General features: G+C 42.0%; 2 protein-coding genes across 4 annotated transcripts in view; both read right to left on the bottom strand.

The window, feature by feature from the left end:
- Nucleotides 1-19926, bottom strand: part of LOC105906447 (NACHT, LRR and PYD domains-containing protein 3-like) — a 38718-nt gene extending 18792 nt beyond the window's left edge. The window contains exons 1-7 of the mRNA XM_042703809.1: nucleotides 19721-19926; nucleotides 16637-16647; nucleotides 14444-16283; nucleotides 12998-13168; nucleotides 8538-8708; nucleotides 7850-8020; nucleotides 3145-3315 (exon numbers count right to left, since the gene is read on the bottom strand). Of these exons, the coding sequence (XP_042559743.1) occupies nucleotides 3145-3315; nucleotides 7850-8020; nucleotides 8538-8708; nucleotides 12998-13168; nucleotides 14444-16283; nucleotides 16637-16647; nucleotides 19721-19926 (2741 nt within the window). The remainder of the gene's footprint in view (nucleotides 1-3144; nucleotides 3316-7849; nucleotides 8021-8537; nucleotides 8709-12997; nucleotides 13169-14443; nucleotides 16284-16636; nucleotides 16648-19720) is intronic.
- Nucleotides 1-26599, bottom strand: part of LOC105894509 (NLR family CARD domain-containing protein 3-like) — a 74501-nt gene that overhangs the window by 44120 nt on the left and 3782 nt on the right. The gene's annotated exons all lie outside the window — the stretch shown is intronic.

Below are 26599 nucleotides of genomic sequence, written 5' to 3'. Positions count from 1 at the left end.
GTTGTTGTGGAGAAAGAGGATGGCATCAATCATATTTCATTAAAGCTCCACATTTCTTACATTGGACATATCAAACAGCCTCATTAGAATCTGCATCGACTATGATGCCATCCGACAGAAATATCTCCATACAGTAAATTTCCCCTCGTTAAGCGTCGTTTTAAACTCTCCAGATGACAGTTTCTTTTTTTTAAAACTGCACAACGTTTGTTATAAAACTATCCACATAGTCCAACAATCGAGGTTTAATCCATAGAATCCGCATTGACTATTAAGCAGAAATATCTCCATACAGTAGATTTCCCCTCGTTTTGTATTGTTTTAAATTCCCCAGATTACTTTTTATCTTCTTCCATGATACCAGTTTGCCTCCTGTAATCGCGTTGTCACAGCTAGGTCATGAACAAATTCCTGCACACAGGAAGAAGGCTATTATCCTAAATGTGATTTATTTTACTCTCCATCATGTGAAGCAGACACATTGACTTGACTACTTATTAAGATATTTAAATATGGAATGTTCAATGCCTCAGTCAGCTTGTGGGTCTTGACATTCAGATGTTGTGCCTAAACTATCTATGTCATATGGTCTCCTCACATGATCAAATACAGACTTGACATTGGACAACAGCATACCTATTACCCATCATTGCAAATCTGAATATGACAAAAATACCAAAGAAAATAAGTACGTATTCATTTCATTGAATCGTTTTTTAATAGTTTCTATAGTGTATGTAAGATAAGCATATCATTGTTATAGATTGCTACTATTTTCCCCACAAATATTACCTACCATCATGGAGATAAGTTTGCCTTTTCAAGTGAATATATAGCATTAGACACTCTCTCAAATGTAATGTTACGTGTCTCCAAGACCCATGTGACTACACCCGCTGGCTAGCTAGTGACAGCTGGGAGGAGGGAGATAAACAATCGACGACTTCCAACACATAAAGACGTCATGCAGTAGCTCGTCTTCGACAAAAAAACATTGCTCCACCTACTGTTCTGGCGGTGAAACACCCACAGCCGTCGGAGAAGTATAAATCAAAAAGAGTACGTCCGAATCCATTTCCCCGCCCATCCGTAACGAGGACGGAGACCGACACAGAAGTATGATTCGACCTTAAGCCTTGTTCTCATCAACCAATGAAGCTCTCACCCAAGAAGCTCTCACCACAGAAGATTCCTACCATGCTTACCTTTTGTCACGTCTACACTGAATCCTGCTCCTGCCACGCCCCCTCCACCTACGACACCCCCAGCTGCACCTCGTTCCTTGAGTTCTGATTACACACACCTGGCCTATTTAACTTATTATTAATTCATCCCTAATTGGCACATACCATTACAAGCCCGTACAGCCCAGTACAGGGGTGATATCACACGTCAGGAAGAAACTCACTTTACACAAAGTTAAAATGGAATAGTAATTCAGGCATTTAAATAATGTCAACAACAGATACCTTTCACATTCTCCATTGAAAACATTACCAATTCACTAATTGATTTTGCGAGGGCGAAACCATGTTCCTCGTGAACATGCTCTTGTGTCCGAACATTAGGATGTGGTGAAGATGTGCCTATGAAACGCGTCATCACACACTGTCTGCAACATTAGCAAAGTGAGGTTATCACTGTAGGAGATGAATTTAAATTAATTTTTATTTTCATAATCTATTAATTTTTTTGTATATTTGTTTTTGGCAAGTGAGGGTCCTGGACTGATTGCCATGATTTGCGCACGGCGGGGAGAAGGCAGTCGATCGAGCCATACCGTTATTGACCTCAGCCAGTTCAGTCAACTCAGACACAGTCTACGCAGCTACGGCCTACTGAATTGGGAGCCTTGGCCTAACCATAGTACAGACTGAATGGATCCGCAAAAGGCAAAGAGAAAAATCTGCTGGAATCTCTACATTTATGTTTCACATCTACACCCGCACTCTCCAAGTGGTAACAAGAATAGGGTTATAGGAAAAACTAGAGTTTTGCCACTACATTCACTATACTTATATAAATCATAGTTACATAACTAATGAGGAAATTCATGACGATAAAGACCAGGGGCGGTTTGTCCAAGAGGGCGATTTGGGCGACGCACTGCCAAATGGGAAAGGAGAGATGTTTTTTTCTGTCCGATTCTACCACTGCTACAGTGGTTATGAATGTTCTAGACCGTCTGATCTGCCTCTGAATGTCATTGTCCAATCAGGCTAAAGTTGTGCTTCAAATGGTCCAGCCACTTTTGGGGTGATTTCAGCCAGGATGAAAATCACCCCAGATGTCTCTCATAGACTCTCATGTAAAATATTTTTTTTCACATAACAGGGCTATCAATGCAATCGCTATGGGTTCCGGGAGGGCTAGCCCCAACGTGCTTTCGCCATATGTAACTGCGTATAAGTACGTCATACAGCTTCGATCAAGTCACATTCTGTCAAGATGGCTAGCGTTCAGTGCAACAACAAGATTCTCTCTTTGAAAGAAACTCCTTTTAGTCGGCGTACTAATGAAGATAAATTGGCAACAACAATTAGGACCTCCGAGACCAAAATGTATCCATTCAACAGGTTTCTACAAAGGGGTGGGGTGGGGGGGGGGGGGGATCCTACACCCGAGGATTTTCCAAGAATTGTGGCACAGTCACTTTTCATAAGTTCCAGTGTGAATGTTTACTCCATGCATGCTACCTGCACTAACACTGAGTTAGTTCTATGTGATAACTTATTTTGCTTTTGTAAGCCAATACTTTCAAGATCAGTCAATAAATATTGTTGTGGTTTTGACTTATATGTTGCCCCCTTCTTTATGTTGTTACTGGACATATCATGTGTCCTGTTAAACTATTTTACATCATACAACATTTGAGTTATGTGAATAAGGAATAAGTTTGAAGGCTCCTGGATGCAACTTTCTTCCATAGCTTTGCACCTAAACTTATGAAATCTTTCTGTTGTGTATTGCCATCTAGTAGAAAAAAGTTATTGCTGTATGAGTTAATCAGCTATCAACAAATTGAAAGAGTTGTCTTGCTTAATGTACCTTCTGAATGGGTCACATTAATCATTATCAGAAAAATTACCCCCCTGAGAATTTTTTCAAGAGATAAAAACATACATAAAGCTGTATAAGACCAACCTTAATGCCTGCAGTTTGCAGTGGGGACTAGCCAGTCCATTAGAGAGAAGCTGAACTCCAGAATCTTCCAGGTCATTGTTACTCAAGTCCAGCTCTGTCAGGGAGTTTGGTGACTGTAGAACAGTAGCCACAATCCCACAGGACTTATCTGTGAGTTTGCATTCAACAAGTCTGCAAAACAACATAATAAAAGACAAAATATTACTCTGAAATGATAAATAAGCGATGCCTTTCTGAAGGTATCCTGAGAAATCAATATTAATGATAAGGGTGGAGGCAACTAAAAATTATTGAAGAGGTGTTGAGTTTTCCCTTAGATTTCTTAATACACTGCTACATCTTACATGACAGTAATGGCAGACTAATACACAAACAGGGTCTACCCCTGTATTTCCACAGTCTTTGCAATTCCCTCATTATAATTGTGGTGTATTAATAACGAGACGGTCGTATTACACACGTTGATATTTACTGAGAACTGTAACTCAACACAGCATCCATTAAGGCAGGTAACGTTCAACTAACGTATACATGAGCTTGCGCAGTGCGCATCAATCACTAAAGTGATATGATCCAATCAGTACATCACATTACCTCCCCTTTTAGATTAAAGGTAACTTAACACATTCCACCACAAAAGTACCTTAGTCATTATTGCTATGAGTATCAATTTAACCTAACTTAACTTTGGTCTTTTAACTCACTGACTGCTGTTGACTTCTTATTTCAACTTAAACATTAAATAAACTAGCATCAGTAATCAAGTTATCAAAACAAACAACTCAAGTTTCAATCAGTCTTTAGAGCTTCTTATTACCACATTCAGTCCTGGTAACGCTCTGGACGCCTAGTAGTCCGCTCTGAGCGCCGCAAAGCCACTGGAACAGGGTCAGGTGGTTCAGGCAGCTGTACCTGCTCTGATGTTGTGGGCGCTGTTCTGGCACACTCCTTTACCTGCTCCGCTGGTGGACTTGTGTCTTCATCAGGCTGTAGCTCTGAAGTCTCTGGAGTGCTGCGTGGTCTGAGCTGGTCTCCGTGACGCCGGTACACTTGTTCAGTACTCTCACCTTGTACCCTGTATGACACAGGTCCAGTTTGTTGTCTTATCACTCCTGGAATCCATCTAGGCTTTTCTCCTGCTGTGTTACGCAGATATACCTGTTCATCCATATCAAACTGTCTCTCCGCAGCATGCAGGTCATGTTCTTCCTTCTGACGATACTGCTTTCTTCTCACCCTTTCTCTGATGCTTGGCTTCAGGAAGTCCAGTCTGGTTCTGATATGTCTCTTTAAGAACAAATCTGCTGGTGACTCACCCGTTGTGCTGTTGGGGGTAGTACGATACCACAGCAAAAAGTGAGAAACTTTGTCCTCGATACTGAGATCATCCTTTGCCAGCTTTTTCATTCCAGCTTTGAAGGTGGAGACATATCTCTCTGCTAAGCCATTCGTGGCAGGGTGTCTCTGAGCACCTGTTGTGTGTAGAATTCCGTTTCTCTTCGTAAACTGCTGAAATTCATCAGACATGAAAGTTACTGCATTGTCTGTGACGATTTGCTCTGGGACTCCATAGGATGCAAATAATCTTTTCAATCTTGTGATTGTGGCTGTGGAAGTTGTCTGCATCATTTTGTACACTTCCAGCCACTTTGAAAATGCATCAACCACGATCATGAACATACTGCCCATGAATGGCCCTGCAAAGTCAATGTGGAGTCTTTTCCAAACATCCCCAGGGAACTCCCATGGGTGCAGTGGGCTTTGACGCGGCATGCGTTGCTCTAGTTGGCAGGTTTCACATTCTTTGCAGACTTTTTCAATGTGCATGTCAATATTAGGCCACCAGACATATTGTCTAGCTATTGACTTCATCTTTACAATGCCAGGATGCCCACCGTGTACCTCCTTGAGCACTGCTGTTCTCAGCTTCACTGGTGCAATCACTCGTGTGCCGCATAGAACACAACCTTGTTCAACAGACAGTTCATCTCTCTTCTTGTGATACATCCTCATTTCATCTGGAATTTCTTTTGGCCATCCTTCCATAATGTACCTGTGCAGCTCTGAAAGCTCTCTGTCTTTTCTTGTTGCTGTGGCAATCTGTCTTGCGTTCAGTGGTGCTTCCTCCAGATGTTCACACATCAGGGCATCAATGTACGCTGACATCGCTTCGGTTCCAGAATCCTTGGTCTCTGAGAGAGGGACACGGGACAGCCCATCAGCGTTACCGTGCTTTTCTGACTGGCAGTAGACTATGTGGTAGTCATACGCTGACAACATGATAGCCCACCTCTGGATACGCGCCGCCATTGTTGGAAGCCCCTTATGCTCCCCGAACAGTGTCAATAGAGGTCTGTGGTCGGTGATCAAATTGAACTGTCGCCCCCACAGGTATTGGTGAAACTTTTTCACACCATACACTAGGCTCAACGCCTCCTTCTCTATCTGTGAATATTTCTTCTCTGCTGGAGAGAGTGTTCGAGAGGCATAGGCGATTGGATGTTCTTCTCCATTGGGTGTTGTGTGCTGAATCACGGCTCCTATTCCGTAAGCTGACGCATCACATGCAAGGGTAAGTGGCAAGTCTTGGTCATAATGCACTAACACTTTATCACTTGTCAAAAGTTCCTTACATTTGTTGAATGAGTCCTGTTCAGCTTTACTCCATTTCCAGGTGGTTTGCTCTTTCAAGAGTCTGTAGAGGGGTGCCAGCACAGTGCTCTGCTGTGGCACGAAACGTCCATAGTAGTTCACAAGCCCTAAGAAGGCTCGAAGTTCTTTAACATTTGTGGGTGCTGGTGCCTCATGTATAGCTCTGACCTTGTCTTTAGATGGATACACACCTTTTTCATCCAGCACGTGGCCCAGGTACTCGATCCGAGTCCGGCCAAACTCACATTTTGACTTTTTCACTCTCAGTCCATTTTCTTGCAACTGCTGCAGAACTCTGTCCAGGTTCCGAAGATGCTGGGCGTCGTCTTTTCCCGTCACTTGTAGTCGCCGCACAAGCGGATTGTGCCATCCCGCTTGACCACAGGAACTACTGGAGCCGCCCACTCACTGTGCTTTAATGGGGAGATGACATTCTCTCTCTCAAGTCGTCCTAGCTCTTCTTCCACTCGCGCCTTCATAGCAAATGGCAGGGGACGGGCTTTATGAAATCTTGGAGTGGCGTCAGGCTTCACTGAAATTGTTGCTTTAATGTCTTTTAATGTTCCAAGCTCGTCCTTGAACACCTGACTGTATTTTGCTAGCACGTCAGGAATTGACTTGGGTGTCTTTGTGTTTTCACTGACCATTTTAATCGTTTTCCAGTCCAATTTAATTTTTTCGAGCCAGTTCCTACCACAGAGTGAAGGGCCATTTCCTTTTACTACGATTAGTGGCAAGTCAGCAGACTGGTCTCCATAAGCCACTCTGGCTAAGAACTGTCCTTTCACTGGAATAGCCTGGCCTGTATAAGTTTTCAGTGCAACATTGCTGCTCTTTAATGGTACACGTGCAAATTACTTTTTGTACACGGTCTCTGAAATAATGCTGACAGCTGCTCCTGTGTCTATTTCCATTAGAACATCTTCCTTGTTCACTTCAAATTTCACTTTAAATGCATGTTTCTCTGCCTCATTTACACTAAGCACTGTTTCAGCCCCTGTCTCATCTTCAGCATGAACATAGCTAGTGCCTTGGTGCTTGCTTGGTCTCTGCTTCCCCCTTTTTTCACGTGCTGGCTCACTAGCCCTACACGCTTTCTGGATATGTCCAAGCTTATCACATTTATGGCATTTAGAATTCCTAAAGTAGCATTCATTTGCGCTATGATTTTTGCCTTTACATCTGTAGCACTCTGCCTGTGCTGGTTGAGGTTTGTGCTTCTGGTTTACCTTGTGAACAGAAACGGATGCATCATCGGTGTGTCTCAACTGTCGCACATCTCGGTGGGCTGTCTCCATGTTGAGCGCGACCTCAAGGGCCCTCGCAAAAGTCAGTCCATCCATAGCAAGCAGTTTGCGTTGGCAAGCCTCGTCATTAATCCCACTGACAAAGCCATCGCGCAGAGCTTCATTAAGCTTGTCTCCGAAATCACACCGTGCAGCCAACTGCTTTAACTCTGCAGCAAACTTGCTAACACTTTCATTTTTCTTCTGAGCACATTTTCGAAACCTAAAACGTTCGGCAACGACCAAGGGCTTGGGTTCATAATGTTCCATCAGAATTCTCACGATATCATCAAAAGTTTTGTCTTTTGGCTTCTGTGGTTGGACTAAATTACGTAAAACACTGTATGTTGAAGCACCCATAGCACTTAACAAGGTCGCTACCTTTTTATCCGCGTGAACATCATGTGCATCGATGAAGAGCTCCATTCACTCGACGTATGCTGACCACTGTTCAACTTCAGGCTTGAACTCGTCCGGTCTTGCATAGTTTGCCATCTTCACTTCACGTCTTCCACTTTACCTCGTCGCCAATTATGTGGTGTATTAATAACGAGACGGTCGTATTACACATGTTGATATTTACTGAGAACTGTAACTCAACACAGCATCCATTAAGGCAGGTAACGTTCAACTAACGTATACATGAGCTTACATGAAGAGCTTCAACCCCTATGATGCCACTATGCAGTTCATTCATATGCACACTATACCTAAACAATAATAGGTGTACAGATATCTCATTATTTGTACCTTTGTATGAGACCAACCTTAATGCCTGCAGTTTGCAGTGGGGACTAGCCAGTCCATTAGAGATAAGCTGAACTCCAGAATCTCCCAGGTCATTGTTACTCAAGTCCAGCTCTGTCAGGGAGTTTGGTGACTGTTGAACAGTAGCCACAAACCCACAGGACTTATCTGTGAGTTTGCATTCAGCAAGTCTGCAAAACAACATAATAAAAGACAAAATATTACTCTGAAATGATAAATAAGCGATGCCTTTCTGAAGGTATCCTGAGAAATCAATATTAATGATAAGGGTGGAGGCAACTAAAAATAATTGAAGAGGTGTTGAGTTTTCCCTTAGATTTCTTAATACACTGCTACATCTTACATGACAGTAATGGCAGACTAATACACAAACAGGGTCTACCCCTGTATTTCCACAGTCTTTGCAATTCCCTCATTATAATGTCCACAGCTGCCTGTAAAAATGTGGCGACACACAACTCACATTCTCAGTTCATTCGTGTGCAAGCTACTTTAGTTTTTCTCCACCAAATCCCTTAGGTCTTGAAAATGTTCTTCTAAATTTAACATGACATTAATGACATATACCGTTACATGAAGAGCTTCAACCCTTATCATGCCACTATGCAGTTCATTCATATGCACACTATACCTACACAATAAAGGTGTACAGATATCTCATTATTTGTACCTTTGTATAAGACCAACCTTAATGCCTGCAGTTTGCAGTGGGGACTAGCCAGTCCATTAGAGATAAGCTGAACTCCAGAATCTCCCAGGTCATTGTTACTCAAGTCCAGCTCTGTCAGGGAGTTTGGTGACTGTAGAACAGTAGCCACAAACCCACAGGACTTATCTGTGAGTTTGCATTCAGCAAGTCTGCAAAATAACATAATAAAAGACAAAATATTACTCTGAAATGATAAATAAGCGAGGCCTTTCTGAAGGTATCCTGAGAAATCAATATTAATGATAAGGGTGGAGGCAACTAAAAATAATTGAAGAGGTGTTGAGTTTTCCCTTAGATTTCTTAATACACTGCTACATTTTACATGACAGTAATGGCAGACTAATACACAAACAGGGTCTACCCCTGTATTTCCGCAGTCCTCGCAATTCCCTCATTTTAACCCTTTGTTGCCAGCCCCTAAAATGACCGATTTAGGGTGCTTTCAATTAAAGCAGTGATGTAAGAACACTTTGTAACATATATTAATGTGTGATATCTCATTTTAAAGCTAATAGTAAGGAGTACAACACAGCACACAGTTTTTTCATTTTTCAAAGATTTTTCTTTATTAAAAATATATATTTATGCAAATGTTTATAAATTATGTACAATTTCTCATCTGAAGAGCTAAGTATACATATTTATTAAAAAATTTCAACTACAAATCAAAACATACTCAATCAGCCATATCTTCCTAAAATTTCAGCTTGTTCTGAGCAAAACCTCAAATATTACAGCCCAATATCTGGCGTCCTCCACATTATGTACATTTCAAAATTCCAGTAAAATTCAGTGTGATAAAATATGTCCAGTTTGTAGCGAAGGGAGAGCGTGGTCACCCCACATGGATTTGAACCTGGGTCTACAGGGTACTAAACATGCACTCTGACTGCCATACCAATGAGCCAGGCTCCATAGTGTGGCAGTCAGAGCACACACTCATCTGTAGTGACGGCACTTCGTCACACTGCCCACCCTTGCGCTTCATGCACATAGGCATTCCTCGCGCATCCACCAACCGTACTTCTCCCATCCAGAGTGCCCCCTTGTCCAGAGTGCCCCCCCCCCCCCCACACACACACACACACAAGTGCTTCACCCATCTATGGGGCCCCTCACACAGGGGTCAACCTACCTGGGGGTCCCTCATACAGTGTTACGGCCACGCCTCCGATGACCCCTAGGGAAGCCATCCCACCTCTGACATCATTTGTAGCGAACAGAGAGCATAGTCAACTCACCTGGCCTGGCTACAGGGTGCCAAACATTCACTCCAGGCTCTTTGGTATGGCAGTAAGAGTGCATGTTTGGCATCCTCTAGAACCGGGTTGATTCGGAGGGAGGGAGAGATAAAAAGAGAGAGAGAGAGAGAGAGAGAGAGAGAGGTGACTATGCTCTCTGTTCGCTACAAATGGTGTCAGAGGTGGGATGGCTTGCTGTGAGGTCATCGGAGGCATGCCCGTAAAACTGTATGAGGGGAACCTGGGCTTTGGGCAAGGTCTACCATGTCACGGAAGCGGCTCAAAGCCCTGATGGCCATGTTACATGTAGTGGACCCCAGTGCTGAGGATGGAAATGATAAGCTGAGAAGTCAGAACTTTCCTTGACTATTTCAAGGAGCGCTGCAAAGCTCTGTATCAGCCCTTTCAAAATGGGTCCGTTGATGAGCGAATGGTGAAGAGTAAGCCCAGATCTGGAATTCGTCAATATATAAAAAGGTCTAATTCTCTCCTGGCTTGTAGGCCTCTTGGGCCCTATCCCTCTTGGTCTCACACCTCTCCCTCTCGCGGGTCTTGGGTTGGCTGCCAGATTTTCAGGAGCACCCTCACCGCTGCTCTCCTCGTGGCTAATCTTGCCATTACCTAAGCTGAAAATCAATTGATCAGAAAAAGGAACAGTTAATTTTCTATTCTTCTTTTACACTCATATATATATATATATATATTATTGTACAGGCATGAAATTACAAGCACACAAAAACCTTGAAGTCTCAAATCAACAACGAAATATTGACAGAACTACACTAACTAACTACACTAAAACCATATGTTACTGTCAAAATTGTTCATGAATTAGGTTAGAAAATTATCTTGAAAGAAAAATAAATACTCCTTTATCTTTTCTTCTAAATGTCTTGTAAGTCCCTGCTTGCTTATGCCTTTCAAACACCAAAATGAAAACCCAGTAACATGTTGCTTGCTATTAGTACAAGGTGCATACTACAGCTTTGCGGTAAACGAAACACATGTGAATGTTCGCCCTCAAATGTCTTATAAATCTACAAATCTAGCCAAGTTGATAGCCCAACACAAAACTAAATACAAAGGTTTGATAAAGTGTATTATTTACTCCGAGAAACAAATGAGGAAAGCATGCATTGCAGTGACTACTTGTTGGGTGTGTGTATTTACGATGAAACGTACCTTGTGATAGAAACGGAGTCGGAGAGTACTTTTCTCCGGCGCTTTCTCCTTCCAATCCTTGGCGAAATTCAGACTTTTCTCCACTAGAAATCCATCCAATACCACTGTGTACATTGCTTTCTTGGTCACTCATCATTCATTAGAAATGCTGCCTCTGCTTGTCCTGAAAATCGCTGTTGCTCACTGAGGTGTCGCTTACTTGCGGACGCCATGTTTGTTTTTCTAACCTCAAAGTCACGTAACTCGCGTAGCTTGAATTGACAAGCTCTCTGGGACTAACCAATCAATAAAATGGATTTTAAAAGCATGCAATCTGATTGGATAGGTCTTGAGGCTTTTGTAAAAAAAAAAAAAAAAAAAAAAAAATGTTATTTTCCGTTGTCATGGCACCAAAACGTCATCGTTCCAAAAGGAACGATATTAACACGGGGCGGCACCAAAGGGTTAATGTCCACAGCAGCCTGTAAAAATGTGGCGACACACAACTCACATTCTCAGTTCATTCGTGTGCAAACTACTTTAGTTTTTTTCCACCAAATCCCTTAGGTCTTGAAAATGTTCTTCTAAATTTAACATGACATTAATGACATATACTGTTACATGAAGAGCTTCAACCCTTATCATGCCACTATGCAATTCATTCAAGTGCACACTATACCTACACAATAAAGGTGTACAGATACCTCATTATTTGTACCTGTATCTGTTCAACCAACAAAGTTATATGTCTCTATATCATTATTCAGATAGAAGATTGTGACAGGGCGTGGTTTATACCGAAAGTTACATAAAAAGCAGATGTTGTAACTTCTCTGCTAATATTCATTAGCAATGCAGTAGTTGTGCCTTCCAAAACATCAAATTGCTTTGAAATTGACAAATGATTATTCATTAAATATATTTACATCTCTCTCTTTATTTTTCATTTTGAACTAAATTAAGTTTCATGAACTGTTGTAAGATTTTTTCTATCCCAAGGAAGCATTCCCTTTCTCCTTTTCTCTAAATTAGTAACTTATGATAACAGACTATGTAGAGTCTTAATGGAACCTTGATATCTGTAGTGAGGACCACATAGTCCTGCAGAGAGAAGTAACAGTAACAGGTCACATAATTGTTAAACAACACTACAGTTACAAATGTACATTTATTCTTAAAGAGTACATACTGAATTGCTTCAACTTTACGGCGAGAATCCTCGAGTATAGAAGATAACAGCTTCTGTGCTGATTCTCCTGGATGATTGTTGCTCACATCCAGTTCTTTCACACAGGAGGGGTTTAACATCAGTGTGAGAGCCAGACAAACATACCCCTCATTTGAGATCTGACAATTACAGAGACTGAGAGAGACAGACAGAGACAGAGAGAGAGATTAGGCATCTCAAAAATCAATCACAGTAAACCTTTAGGATTCAGTCTGTAATTTGAACTGCAGTGTATTTAAGATAGACTGCCTTCAGGATTCCCAGGATTCACTCATTATTACATCAAACTCTAGAAGAGATTTCATTAATATGTAGTGTAATGTAGGATACAGGCCTCTTTTTAGAAGGATCAGTTATTGAAGTGGCACAGATTTGAACTGTCTACAGAAAATAGAGGTTCACACCTCAGTACAGTGATGTAGGTGTTCACTGGTACTTTTACAATAAAATGATATGTGAACAGTTATTCCACTGTTGTCATGGTTATTATAATTTAAACTGTAGTACTTAAACATGAGTTTATTTCCTATATCTTTAAAATCTATTGATTGTATAATGTCTTTTAAACATAATTTCAACTCTATTTAAAATACATAATTTCACGAATATCTATCATTCTCCATTTAACAGGTAGAAATTTAGTTAGAATCTTATTTGAAGGAGAAAAGAAAAGGGGAAAAAGAAAAAAGTGATACGGTTGAAGTCTGTCAAATTAGCGATGTCAAGTTACTACTATACTTGTATAACATAATTAAGTGATACATAACTAATCAGAAAATTCATGACAATAAACATGCATAACACCAACCTTAATGTCTGCAGTTTGCAGTGGGGACTAGACAGTCCGTTAGAGAGAAGCTGAACTCCAGAATCTCCCAGGTCATTGTTACTCAAGTCCAGCTCTGTCAGGGAGTTTGGTGACTGTAGAACAGTAGCCACAGTTCCACAGGACTTATATTTAAGTGTACATTCAGCAAGTCTGCAAAACATTGTGACAAAAGACAAAATATTACTGATATCAATATAATGAAAGGGTAGAGGCAACTAAAATTCCAGTTGAAGTGGTGGTGAGTTTTCCCTAAAATGAATCAATTTGAATAAATATACTGGCTGAAGCACATACGTCAATCAGCTGACTTTTATTGATCGAATAATATGAGCAACTTCAGGTATTTGCTTCCATCGCATTATTTTTACTTTCCTCATTAGCGTATTTGGATTTGGATGCATAGCTGAGACACACACACACTCACTCACACACACACTCAGATATACAAACATACATATAAATGCAAGAAGCCCTATGTTTCCTCCACTGATAGTTACCACTTTTTGACAGTAGGCCTCACTGAGAGACAATTGTGGAAATAAGTTGGACAAGTTGGACATAACTAGATTAGTAGATCAATTCCAAGTAATCCACATATCAGTCCAGACCAGTAACCGCTCTATGTGTGAAACCTTTGACTGTACTGTTATCAAAGGGCAGACGTAAATACTAAAAGTAAAACTTGATGTGATGTAATAATGTAAAGTGTAATTTAATGCCAAGTTAGCAACCAATGCTGCAGTGAAAATGGAATATTAGTCTTGATGGTAATTTTTGTACGACCAAAAGAGTTGTTGGAGACCTGCGCATCAAGGGAGAGAGACAGAGGTTTCAAAAGAGCTTCACCTAAAAATCTTCTAATCAGCCATTGTAACATTTCAGGTCTTATGTCACCCAATAGTCCCATCCCTTCATGAATATGTATCAGATTATTATCTTGGAGACGGGAAGGCTCCGAACCATTTGCTACACAGGGAGAATGGGTTAAGGGATCCAGCTGTGAGCAACTGAGACCACTTTCACACCTCCCTCAGGTCATTTCCTCTAACAGAATATACAACCAGAGGTCTTACATTTTAGCCTAATTCCAAATAAAAGCAACAGTTACAAATTAATATAAAATGCATTGGATTATTGAATATTGTACATCATTATTAACCCTGAGCCTTAAATTCTGAATCTTCCAACTCCTTCACTCTCCTGTCATGACTCTTACACATGTATGTATCCGCTGGTATCTTTACATGTTTCATACTGTACGTCAGCAGTAGGTATCACTGACATCAACACTATTAATCAGTCATGCACAGTCCTGCAGTGGAATGGACATAATCCACAAGTTCCCTTTACTTTTCACTCAAGAATATCATGAAAAAATAAGTTGTTTACTCATAAGACGTTTATCCATCTCCATCAGAAACTCACCGTGCCTTTCTGTAGCATCTCACAGCAGGCAGCAGTCTCCTGCGTCCCTCATCTGATGTGTTGTATTTCTTCAGGTCAAACTCATCCAGCACCTCCGCAGACATCAGAAGTATGTGGGCCAGTGCTGAACAGTGAGCAGGGGACAATTTCTCTTCGAAGTTCTTTGGTGACTCCAGATATTTTTGTATTTCTTTGTGCATAGAATGATCATTCATTTCTAATAAGCAATGGAAAAGATTGATGCATCGTTCCGGAGAGAGATCTTCCCTGTTGAGCTTCTTAATGTATTGACATGCATCATCAACGCTCTTTGAGGTGCTTTGTTTGTTCAGTAGACCTTTCAAAAGTCTTTGATTGCTCTCCAAAGAGATGCCCATAAGGAATCGAAGGAAAAGATCCAGGTGTCCATTCCTGCTTTTCAAAGCCTCATCCACTGCACTCTTAAGTAACATATGTAGATGGTCTTGAGATTTTAATCCCAGGACTGATAGAAAAGATGATATAAAAGATGGACTGGGATCAACTCTATGTTCTTCACTGACGAGGGATTTCAGTGCCTCGAGGTTCTCAGTCACATAAGAGTGAAACACAAACACAGCTGCAAGAAACTCCTGGATGCTCAGATGCACAAAGCAGTAGACCTTCCTCTGGTGAAACACAGATTCTTCCTTGAAGATTTCAGTGCACATGCCAGAGTACACTGAGGCTTCACTGATATCAATGCCACAATCTTTCAGGTCTTCCTCATAAAACATCAGATTGCCATTCTCTAGATTCTTGAAAGCCAGTTCTCCAAGCTTCAGTAAAATCTCTTTCTGAGATTTTAAAAGTTTCTCTTGATCTTTTTCAGTTCCACTCTGATACTTCTGATCCTTCCTTCTGGTCTGGACGAGCAAGAAGCGTATGAACATCTCAGTCAGAGTTTTGGGAATGTCTTGAGTGTTGTCCAGCATCTGCTGAAGTACTGTGGCTGCAATCCAACAGAAGACTGGAATGTGGCACATGATGTGGAGACTCCTGGAAGCCTTAATGTGTGAGATGATTCTGTTGGCCTGACTCTCATCACAGATTCTCTTCCTGAAGTACTCTTCCTTCTGTGGTTCATTGAACCCTCGTACTTCTGTTATCTGATGGATGCACTGAGCAGGAATGTGATTGGTTGCTGCTGGTCGTGAGGTTATCCAGATGAGTGCAGTGGGAAGCAGACTCCCCTGAATGAGGCTCGTCATCAGAACATCCACTGATGATGTTTGTTTTAAATCAGATATCATGTTCTTTTGGAAATTCAGAGGTAATCGACTCTCATCCAAACCATCAAAGATGAACACAACCGGACAGTCTTTGTATTCTTCACCATCCTTCAGCTCCTTCAGTTCAGGATGGAAGTCAAGCAGGAGCTTGTTAAGACTATACTGTTCACTCCTGACTAAATTCAGCTCACGGAAAGGAAGGGGAAATATAAAGTCTACATTCTGATTGGCTACCCCATTTATCCAATCAAGAATGAACTTCTGCACTGAGACTGTTTTTCCAATGCCAGCAACACCTTTGGTCATCACAGTTCTGATGCGCTTCTCCTGTCCAGGTAAGGGCTGGAAGATGTCATTGCAGTTGATTGGTGTGTCTTCTGTGGTTTGTGCTCTGAATGCTGACTCTACCTGCCACACCTCATGTTCCTTGTTCACTCCTTCACTCTCTCCCTCTGTGATGTAGAGCTCAGTGTAGATCTTATTGAGGGGTGTCTCAGCTCCTGGTTTGATGATGCCTTCAGATATGTTCTCAAACCTCCTCTTCAGACTGGCTTTATGATTCTCTATAACTCTCCTCAGGACATCATCAGCTGTTTATCATGAACAAAAATAATAACCTATTAGTGTAATGTGTATGATAAATCACAATATTGGTTTTCATTTGTGCTTGCTTTAGCCAAATTATCAATGACATTCCAGACACAAATATCCCTTTGGTTTTCTCTACTGTTGCTCCTTACACATTGAAATGGTAATTTTACGATCTGCTGTCTAAACTGTAAGACCCTGTTTGATCATCTAGAGCAGGGATGGGGAATCTTTGTGAGTATTTACAACGTTATTTGTGATCCTACATGACTAAACTACTCAAAATCATTAGTTTTAGTAAAATGTTGTTGTGATTCATAATATTTTGTCAGCTAAATTATAATATTGCATTTACGAATTCTCCCACTGAATGACAAACAGAATAAAGTCAACATTAAAATCTATGTACAGTGCTGTGAAAGTATTAGCCCCTTTCCCAATTTCTTCTATTTTTGCATATTTGTCACACTTAAATGCTTCAGATCATCTAACTAATTTAAATATTAAACAAAGATTACCCGAGTAACACAAAATACAGTTTTTAAATGATGATGTCATTTTTTGAAGGAAAAAAGCTATCCAACCCCACCTGGCCCTATGTGAAATAGTAATTGCCCCCTTAGTTACTAAATCAACCAATTAACCAAATGTAATTGATACTTTGGTTCAATTTCAGTAGACACACCCAGGCATGATTCCTGCCAGCCCTGTTGAATCTAAACATCACTTAAATAGAACCTGTCTGGCGAGGGGAAGTAGGCTAAAAGGTCTCAAAAAGCAGTACATGATGCCGTGATCTAAAGAAATTCCAGCACAGGTGAGACAACACAATCATTGACATCTATCAGTCTTGAAAGGGTTGAAAAGCCATTTCTAAGGCTTTGGGACTCCAGTGAACCTTGGTGAGAGCCATTATCTACAAATGAATACAATCTGGTCAGAAATGGCATCCATGGGAGAGTTGCAAGACAAAAACCACTGCTGACCAAAAAGAACACAAATAGGCCGCAAGGTGAACCACGGAAAGTTCTTTAGAAAATGAATCCCGCTCCACAGTCTACACAATATTTAGTTCATAAAAAAGAAAGAGTCGTGCTTAGCTACCAAAAAAAAGTTCGTTGCTGACTTTCCAGTCGATTCTCGATGCGTCTATGTTTTATGCCGAACTAGTTTCTTCAGAGCGTAATAGGATCTTGGTCACGAGTGGTGGCACGTTTCAACACGTGATCATGCTACACCAATAAGGTAGCTGCTTTTTTTCAACAGAGTTGCAAGATGGCGTCAACCATGCCTTCATCGAGCAGTACGGAAGACGAAGAAAATACACCGGAATGTCTTTATAAAATAAAAAACAAACATTGTTTTATGCATATTACTTCAGTCAAGCACGAGGAGGTACATTATTTCACCACTACACGATGGAATACATACAGGACAAGCCTACAAAAGTGGCTCGGGTTGGAGGGTGAGTCTCGGGACGTGGCTGAGAACTTCAAACACTGTGTTGATGTGGAGTTTGACAATATTCCCGAGGATGCTGGCTTCCATCACACGTGCTACCGTAGATTTACGGACAAAAAATCCATCGCAAAGGTGGAAAGACGTCTCGCACGTGAGAGACAAGAAGCGACGGAAGACCACGAGACCAATCCATCGACTTCTAGCGGCACGAGTCCAACAAAGAAACTGCGATCCAGGTCAGGGCTGCCAAGTGCAGGCTCGGGCCCCCGTTCTTCCTGCCATGTGCATAATTTGCCAAAAAAAGGGGAAGTTCATCAACCGAGCAGGCAAACGACAAAGGGATCCTCTGTCAAAGGCTGAAACATTAACAGCAGGTAAACACACACACACACACACTGTGGTTGAGTGACTGAAAGGTACAATTATGTGTGAGAGATATGTCAACAAATTCATTGAGCTATCCTTTTTGTTTTGTTAAGGCCAATTGCAGAAAGCTGCCGAGTTGAAGGATGACCAAAGTATTTTGCATATAAAAGACAAAGACTGTGTGGCTCGGAGGTGTAGTACCACAAAGGCTGTTATAATCAGTACACCAGGTTTTTGACGAGGCCTGAAAAACCAGAGAAAGAACAGTATGCATTTCAAGGAGCTACTAACTTAACATTATATAAGTAAACATTCAATCTGCATTCTGTTGCATGTGCACACAATCACAATACTTATTAATTTCTTTACTTCTCATTCATATCTAGGAATGAGCCCTCATTTGATGTCAGCTATAAGATATTCTGTGAGAGAATAATTCGCTAAAGGCTGCTTGTCAACCAAGAGGTGCTGAGAATGGGCCAGCTGAGGAAGGCCTTCATTGAACTGGTGAAAGCAAATGAAGGTCTTGATGCTTCAAACTACAGGTAACTGCAATGCATTTTTCTCTCAAGTCTTATTATTTGTCATGTGCAAGTCCAGCTTTACACAACATGTGTGTGACAGGCCTGAGAAACTGTTTTTAAGTCTTGCTGTTTGCACAGACATGTACCAGTTGGCAACAAGGAGAACAGCTGATGTGTGGTGTGGTTTGTGATGTTGTGTGCCTTTCTTGGGCATCTTTGGTGTTAAATGTGCTGTATGGCAGATAGGTTCTAGCCTGTAATGTCTTGTACCACCTCCACCACTCTCTGCTTTTCATGATACTCCTGTGACTCTTAATTGTCACTGTTTTGTTGTGTTGCAGACAGGATATGTTGAAGAAGAGGCTGACTCGTGATTTCCCCCATCAGTATCAAAAACCTAGAACGGTCACGTAGAGCTGATGCAGGGTCACAATGCATGCAAATCTTTGGCCCGGATCACAGGACCCCAACCCACTGGAAAAAGTTTCTCTCAGAAGGAACAAATAAGGAAGCACTTGCCGAATTCCTGTATGTTGCATGGAAAAATGCAGACCTTACAATAGTGGGCAAAAACCTCTGCTTGTACATAGCACATACAAATCAATGTCACTGTGTGACTGTTAAGGAGGGTGTACAGTCTGTTCGTGTTGTTGAAGACCTGCAGTGTGTGTACAATGGTATGATGTGAACTAGCTCTGTTAGACCAGACAGCAACGACGGCTTGTATTCTTCAGCAGCACACGTACTTTATTAACTATATCCAGCTTCGTACATCAGTCCTTACTCAATGGTCAAGCGCACCCTAGTGGCCTGACATTCCACTACATCCCCCCCTTTTAGTCATTAACCATATTACTGTTAAAACTTCATTTAACTCTCAATAACCTGGCCACAGAACAAACCAAACATTTAGCATAGTGCATTTCCATCAAACATGAACAACATGTGTATAACATTCTTCAATGTTTTTCTTTTCCTAAACTTGAAGGAAAGGGTAGACTACCAAAACCTTCCGACTCTGCTACAGGGGTTTATTCTGCCCTTTTTCACAGCAGGCCTACTAAGCTACAATGTTGTGTGTGTGTTACCAGTCCAGTCTTTCAGGTGGGCGGGAGACTCTCCCGTATCTGGTCACAGTCACATTAGAGTCGGGCTGGTCTTCCTGCGGCTGGCCAGGTTCTGGAAGAACAGTCAGCTGAGCCCGGTTTCTTCTCAGCGTTCCCAGCTCCGTCTCCACATTGTATGATCTTGGAGATGATGCCGGTTCTTGGACTGTTCCAGTGGTCTTTGCCATCCTGATCCATACCCTCTGGCCTGGTTCAAGTATCGGCAACTCTTTTGCTCTGTCTTGCTCCATACGCTTCCTTTTGATTCTCTTTCAGCTTTGTGTCTTTTCTTCTGAAAACTTGGAGAGCTGGCCACTTTGGCTTGAGAGTTTGTGGCGGGACTGGAACTGTAGATTTCAATTTTCGTCTGCAGCTAACCTCTGCCATGGTCTAGCTGGTAACGGTGTACTGATCAGTGGCTCTGTGTGGTAAGCAGAGTATTGGCAGCATACCTCGCATCTTTCCACCAGCTCTCTGATGTCTCTTGATAACCCTGGCCACCACATGGATTGCTGTGCTCTGGCAAAGCATTTTGTCATGCCCTGATGGCCATGGTGTATTCTCTCGAGCATCTCTCGAGCATCGGCACTGGGATGAGGATTCGTTCTCTCTTCAGGAGGATCCCATCAGCCACATGTATGTCTGCTCTGTATGGCCAATACGGTAGCAGAAGCTCAGGAACTGCTTTCTTCTGCACTGGCCACCCTCTGTCTGTGTATGCTCTGAGTTGTGTCATTGTACCATCTCTGTTCTGTATGTTTTTGATCTGTTCCAATTTTGTTTTTGTTGCAGGTATATGTTCCATGACGTGGTCAATGTAGACTTGGCACTCTCTTTCCAGGTTGTCACATTCTGTGCTGTTTTCAGGTCCAAGGGGTGCTCGTGACAATGCGTCAGCTAGCACCAGCTGTTTTCCTGGCACATGAATGATTTTGTATGTGAATCTCATCATTCTCAATCTGAATCTGAGAATACATGGAGGTAAATCATCCAGCGGACGGGTGCCTAGCAATGAGATGAGAGGCTTGTGGTCTGTACGTACGGTAAAGTCTAATCCCAGGAGGTAGGCACTCAGTCGCTCACACGCCCAGGTCAGAGCAAGGGCCTCCTTCTCAATTTGTGCATATCGAGCTTCTGTGAGAGTTAGACTTCTGGATATGTACACCACTGGTCTGAATTCTCCATCTGACTGTCTCTGCATTAACACTCCTCCCAGGCCATAAGACGATGTGTTTCTCTCTTTGAACTGTATTGAGCTAAGACAGTTGGTTAACTCAGCTCTTCCTTAACTGCCTCAAAAGCAGTCTTTTGTTGAATGTCCCACGTCCATGTGCAGTCATTCTTAAGCAAGTCTCTTAGGGGTTTTGTGAGAGTGGGCAGATGAGGTGAAAACTTGCCGACATAATTCACCATACCCATGAAGTGCCTCACGCCTTCAATGTTTTGTGGTTCGGGCATGTTCAGAATTGCTTTAATTTTGTCTAGATCAGCCTCTATCCCCTGAGCACTGATTTTATGTCCCAGGAATTTCACTTGTTTCACCCCAAACTCACATTTTTCATTCAGGGTCATCCCAGCGCTCTCAAACTTCCTGAGGACCTCACACAGCCTGTTGTCATGCTCAGTTTCATCCTTGCCGAACACTAATATGTCATCGGCATGGCACAGTGTTCCTGGTGTGCCGGCAACGATCTGGGACATTCTCAGCTGAAAATGTTCCGAAGCTGAAGAGATTCCGAACGGGAGTCTCCTGAAACAATGCCTCCCAAAAGGAGTGATGAATGTTGTTAAGGGCTCAGGGCCTCATTTACTAACATTGCGACCGCAGCTTAATCTGCGCCTTTGCCAAACCGCAAATAACGCACAGTATTTTGCATCCTATTTATCAAACAAGAACATCGTCGCGCCATCTGCGCTTAACACCGCCCATTAGTGTTATTTAGCGCTCCGCTAAAATAGGGAAGAAAGAGCCTACGTGTTCCACCATGGATGATGAGCTAAAATTAAAATGAGAGCTTTTGGTTCACGAGGTTACAGCAAACTAACCCAGGTAAATATAGAAACTCATAAATATTTCTCCGTTTAGCCCTTCCGTCCACTTTGAAAGTTGTGATCACTTTGAATTCAAGACTGTCTTTAATTGGTGAGCTGATTTTGGGAAATTCAACTTTTCAGCGAACATTGAGTTTCTGGGTTGCTATGGTTACCCCTCAGGGTGCCTGTGCAGCTTCATATTAACGAGTTTATGTTCACAAGTTCATATTAACATGAGTTAATCACACACAGGCAACTGCAAACTGTTAATATGGTTCCCTAAGCTAGAGATAGCTAGGATAGTTAATAGCCAGGTTAACTGCTCCATAGCATCCCGTTAAATAGTCTGGTAGGAATACATGACACCCCTTACTTTAAAACGGCGCATTCCAACACTGAAAACCAGGCTTTTCAAAAATGCTGCCCTAGGCAGATACATTTGAAAACTGGAGTTGTAGCGTGGACAGGGCAGGGACAACTGACATTTTCAGATGTTCGGTTTGCTTGAACTATGGGTGAAATTACGGTTTAAACTTAAAGTAAACCATATGACCGGCAATTCTGGGTAAAGCGTGGCCGAACAGCTAGCTGGTGGGACCATTTTGTATATGCCTATATTAAATAATATATCAAATATAAACATTTAAAAAAAAATAACATTTCTGATGTTCGTATTTTTCGAATTTCTCGCAGGCACATAGTTTTCATTTAGCAGCTGATATGTCATGCTGAAACACCTCTTGTTTCGTTACTAATAGGGTACATAATTAGGCGCACTTTACGCATCTTCTCCCATCTCTTTGCGACGAACACCCACTTTCCCTTATACACTCCCAGCAGCGGTAATCTAAAGTGCGCCACCTTTGATAAATACGGTTTTAGGTTTTTACCCGCTATTTTATGCCTGAAACAGCCGCAATCCTGTTAGTAAATGAGGCCCTCAGAGTCTTTGTGCAAGGGTATTTGCCAAAATCCTGAAGTGGCATCCAATTTTGAGAAAACTATGGCTCCATCTACCGTTGCTAGAGTTTCATCCACAGCTGGCAGTATGTGTCTCTCGCGACGCACACTTTCATTGAGCCTCGTTAGATCTACACAGATCCTGATGTTTCCGTTAGGCTTCGGGACAACCACTATCCCCGCACACCACTCGGTCGGCTCTTGGATTTTTCGGATGACGCCCATAGTTTCCATTCTATGGAGCTCTGACTTCACTTTATCCATGAGAGGTAATGCTACACGTGTAGGAGCTGATAGGGCATATGGCATTGCACCGTCTGCTAACTCAATCTTATAGCTACCTTGTAGCTTCCCTAAGCCTAGAAAAACCTTTGGGAACATGGTCTTAAATTTGTTTCCCATGGCTTGGACTGCTGCCACCTGCTGGAGCAGCGGTAGACTCTGAATAGCAGGGAGACCTAGCAGTGACATCACTAGATCCTGGACTACAAATATTTCCTGCTCTGTTTTCTGTTTGCCCTTTTTAAGGCATGCATTAAATGTGCCCAGTACCGTCAATGGTTGGTTATTGGGGCCACATATCAATCGCTGTGCTTTTTGCAGTTCACCATCTCTGGCTCTTGAGTACACGGATTCTGGTATGGCGGTGACTGCCGCTCCTGTATCTAACTTGAAAATAACAAGTACTCCATTCATTTGAATATCCTGCTTCCATATGTCTTGTTTCTGACACTGAATCGTTCCCATGAACGCACCTTCTGCCGTTTCCTGACTTTCTTCAATAGCCTCCACTCGCTGTCCTGATCGACACACCACCGCGAAATGGCCTTTCCTATTGTATCTTCTACAGTCTGCCTCTCTAGAAGGACATTGTTTCCATGAGTGCTGAGGGCTTTTCCCGCATCTTTTACAATTTTCTGTGTAATTTTTCTGTGTTGGCGCCGACATCTGAAATTTCCCTGGTTTTCGTGTAGACATTGCATCCACATTTGCTTCCTTAATTTCATTTTTTTGTCTAATCAGTGGCTGTTGTTTCTTTACTTCTTCATTTTGTCTGACTTGTGTTTTTGTTTCAGCCAATGTGAGATTAGGATCTAATTGCAATTTCTCTGACAGTTTGGCATCTCTGATTCCAACTACAATCCTATCTCTTATCATTTCTTCCAGCAGAACGCCATATTGACAATGCTCCGCGAGCTTGTGAACATCAGTGATAAAACTTTCCGCTGTTTCACCTGGCTGTTGATATCTGCTATTAAATGTGGCTCTCTCATAAATGACATTGTGTTTTGCCAATGAAATACTCACTCAGGGCTTTGCACACATCTTCATATTTCTTTCTCTGAGCGTCACTCAATGTCAGCGTGTACAAAACTTTGTCACTCTTCTCCCCCATAATGTATAGTAGCGAATTGACCTGGTACTCCTCAGTCTTTTCTGCTAGTCCAGAAGCTATCCTAAATCGCTCGAAGCGCCGTAGCCATTGTGTCCAACTGTTTGGCTCATCAAAATTGAAGCTTGCCGGGGGCGGTATCGAAAATATCTGGTCCATTCTGACCTATGAATCTGACGATATCCCTCTCCTTTTCTTATGAGGACAAGTCAACGAGCTAGCAGCTAGTTCTCTTGCTTAGCAACTTGCTAAATCACCACTGTAGGCAAATTCTAACGTCTTCTTGACAGTTCCAATTGCACTTTCGTTTTACTCACATTATCATCACCATCTTCTGACACCATGTACAATGGTATGATGTGCACTAGCTCTGTTAGACCAGACAGCAACGACGGTGTGTATTCTTCAGCAGCACACATACTTTATTAACTATATCCAGCTTCGTACATCAGTCCTTACTCAATGGTCAAGCGCACCCCAGTGGCCTGACATTCCACTACAGTGTGATCATGAAGAATGTGACACAAGGGTGTTTTTACATGTACAACATGCTGCACGGGAGCATAAAGCTGTCATTATCAAGAGCTCTGACACTGATGTGGCAGTCATTGCTTTAAGTGTGCAGACAGATTTGCCATGCAGTTTATATGTTTTCACAGGGACTGGCAACAGGACACGTATCATTGACATTACCAAGGTGTCATCAGATCTCGGAACCAGTGTGTGTTCAGCCTTGATCGGAATTCACACATTCTCTGGGTGTGACTCCACAAGTGCCTTTTATGGCAGAGGAAAAAGAAAGACATTTTCTGTTGCATGTGAGAAAGATGAGTACCTAAAGGCTTTTAACAGTTTAGGTACTAACTTTAACTTGGAGCAGTCAACATTTGCACTTCTTTGCCAGTATGTATGCCACTTATATGACCAGCCAGCTGCCAATAATGTAAATTAAGCTAGGTACAAGGCTTTCTGTATGGCATCATCAGCCTCCCCTACTACTGATGCCCTCCATCAGCACTGCAAATGGGCAAACTACCAGGCTGCAATAATGAGGTCCTGTCTCAAACAAAATATAAGTGCTCCATCACCTGCTGGATATGGTTGGCAAATAGAGGATGGGATCTTGCACATCACCTGGATGACCAGAAATCCGGCCCCTGACAGTGTTTTGCATGTGATACACTGCGGCTGCAAAGGTGATGTTTCTGTTTTTCTTTAGGATTGTGTTGCACAGACTTATGTCGTTGCTGTAATTGTGCCAACACAAAAGAAACTGAGGAACTGGAATATAACTGTCCTGACACTGACAGTGAGGACTGAGTGTCCTTAATCTGTTATTTCTTATTTAGTTTTGTACAGTTTTATATATCATATTTCATATTTTTCATAAAGATTGTTTTTATAGTTCATCAGTGTTGTTTTCATTTGTGGAAGAATGAATGAATGAATGAATGAACGAACAAACGAACAAATGGTCATTGGTATAAGTACAATTCCTGCCTTTTATTGATACAAGGAAGGAGGTTTTTTTGTCACATACATAGAAATACTAACGTAAAGCATGAGGTAACATTTTGTTTGGTGTTAAGCTTTTTCTGTGCGAGTGTGAAGAAAGAAAGATCAAGAAATATTTTTCATAAATAGCAAGAGGGAGTATAAAGTGCAGTGTGTGTACAGTCCATGTGCAAGTGTGAAAAAAGTGTAATTACTGTTTATATAGTCATTGTGTGTGATCAGGATACGGAATGTTTGAGGAAAGAAGCTCCTCAGTCTCTCTGTTCTGGTCTTGTAGCAGCAGAGACGTTTGCCTGACCTCAGTGTTTTGAAAAGTCCATGGTCAGGATGTTAGGAGTCCTTTACAATACTTTGGGCTCTGGTACGTAGTCTTCTCTTGTAGGTCTCCTGCAGAATAGGGAGAGGTGCTCTGATGATGCGGTACTGCAGTCACAGGCTGTACAGTTCCCATACCAAGTGATGATGCTGTCAGGACACACAGCTGATGGGTGCTGATGCTCTGCACTTCCTCAGCTGACGTAGAAAGTACAGTCTTTGCCTTGATTTCTTCAGTGTGTGCTGGGTGTTCACAGTCCATGTTAGATCGTCAGTAAGGTGTATTCCCAGGTATGTCAAACTTGATCTAAATGACTTAACATAAGCATAACATTATCGTATATTTGCCTCATTGTTCTTCTTGGACGCGGCTATGTATACAGCACTATTTAGAATCCATTTAGCCCACTTTTGAGGATGTTCGGGTGTCCTCTTTATCGGTAACGTTGAATCTAACCACGGGGGCCACCATCTTGCCATTCTGTTGACAAAAAGCAGCTACCTCATTGGTGTAGAACGATCACGTGTCGAACCGTGCCACCACTCGCGACCAAGATCCTATTACGCTCTGGAGAAAGTAATTCTGCATAAAACATAGACGCATCGAGAATCGACTGGAAATTCAGCGACAAACTTTTTTTTGG

Source organism: Clupea harengus, chromosome 26 (genome assembly GCF_900700415.2).
Source record: "Clupea harengus chromosome 26, Ch_v2.0.2, whole genome shotgun sequence".
Classification (NCBI taxonomy): domain Eukaryota; kingdom Metazoa; phylum Chordata; class Actinopteri; order Clupeiformes; family Clupeidae; genus Clupea; species Clupea harengus.
Note: the sequence above shows the minus strand (reverse complement) of the source record. Positions and strands in the feature narration are given on the sequence as shown.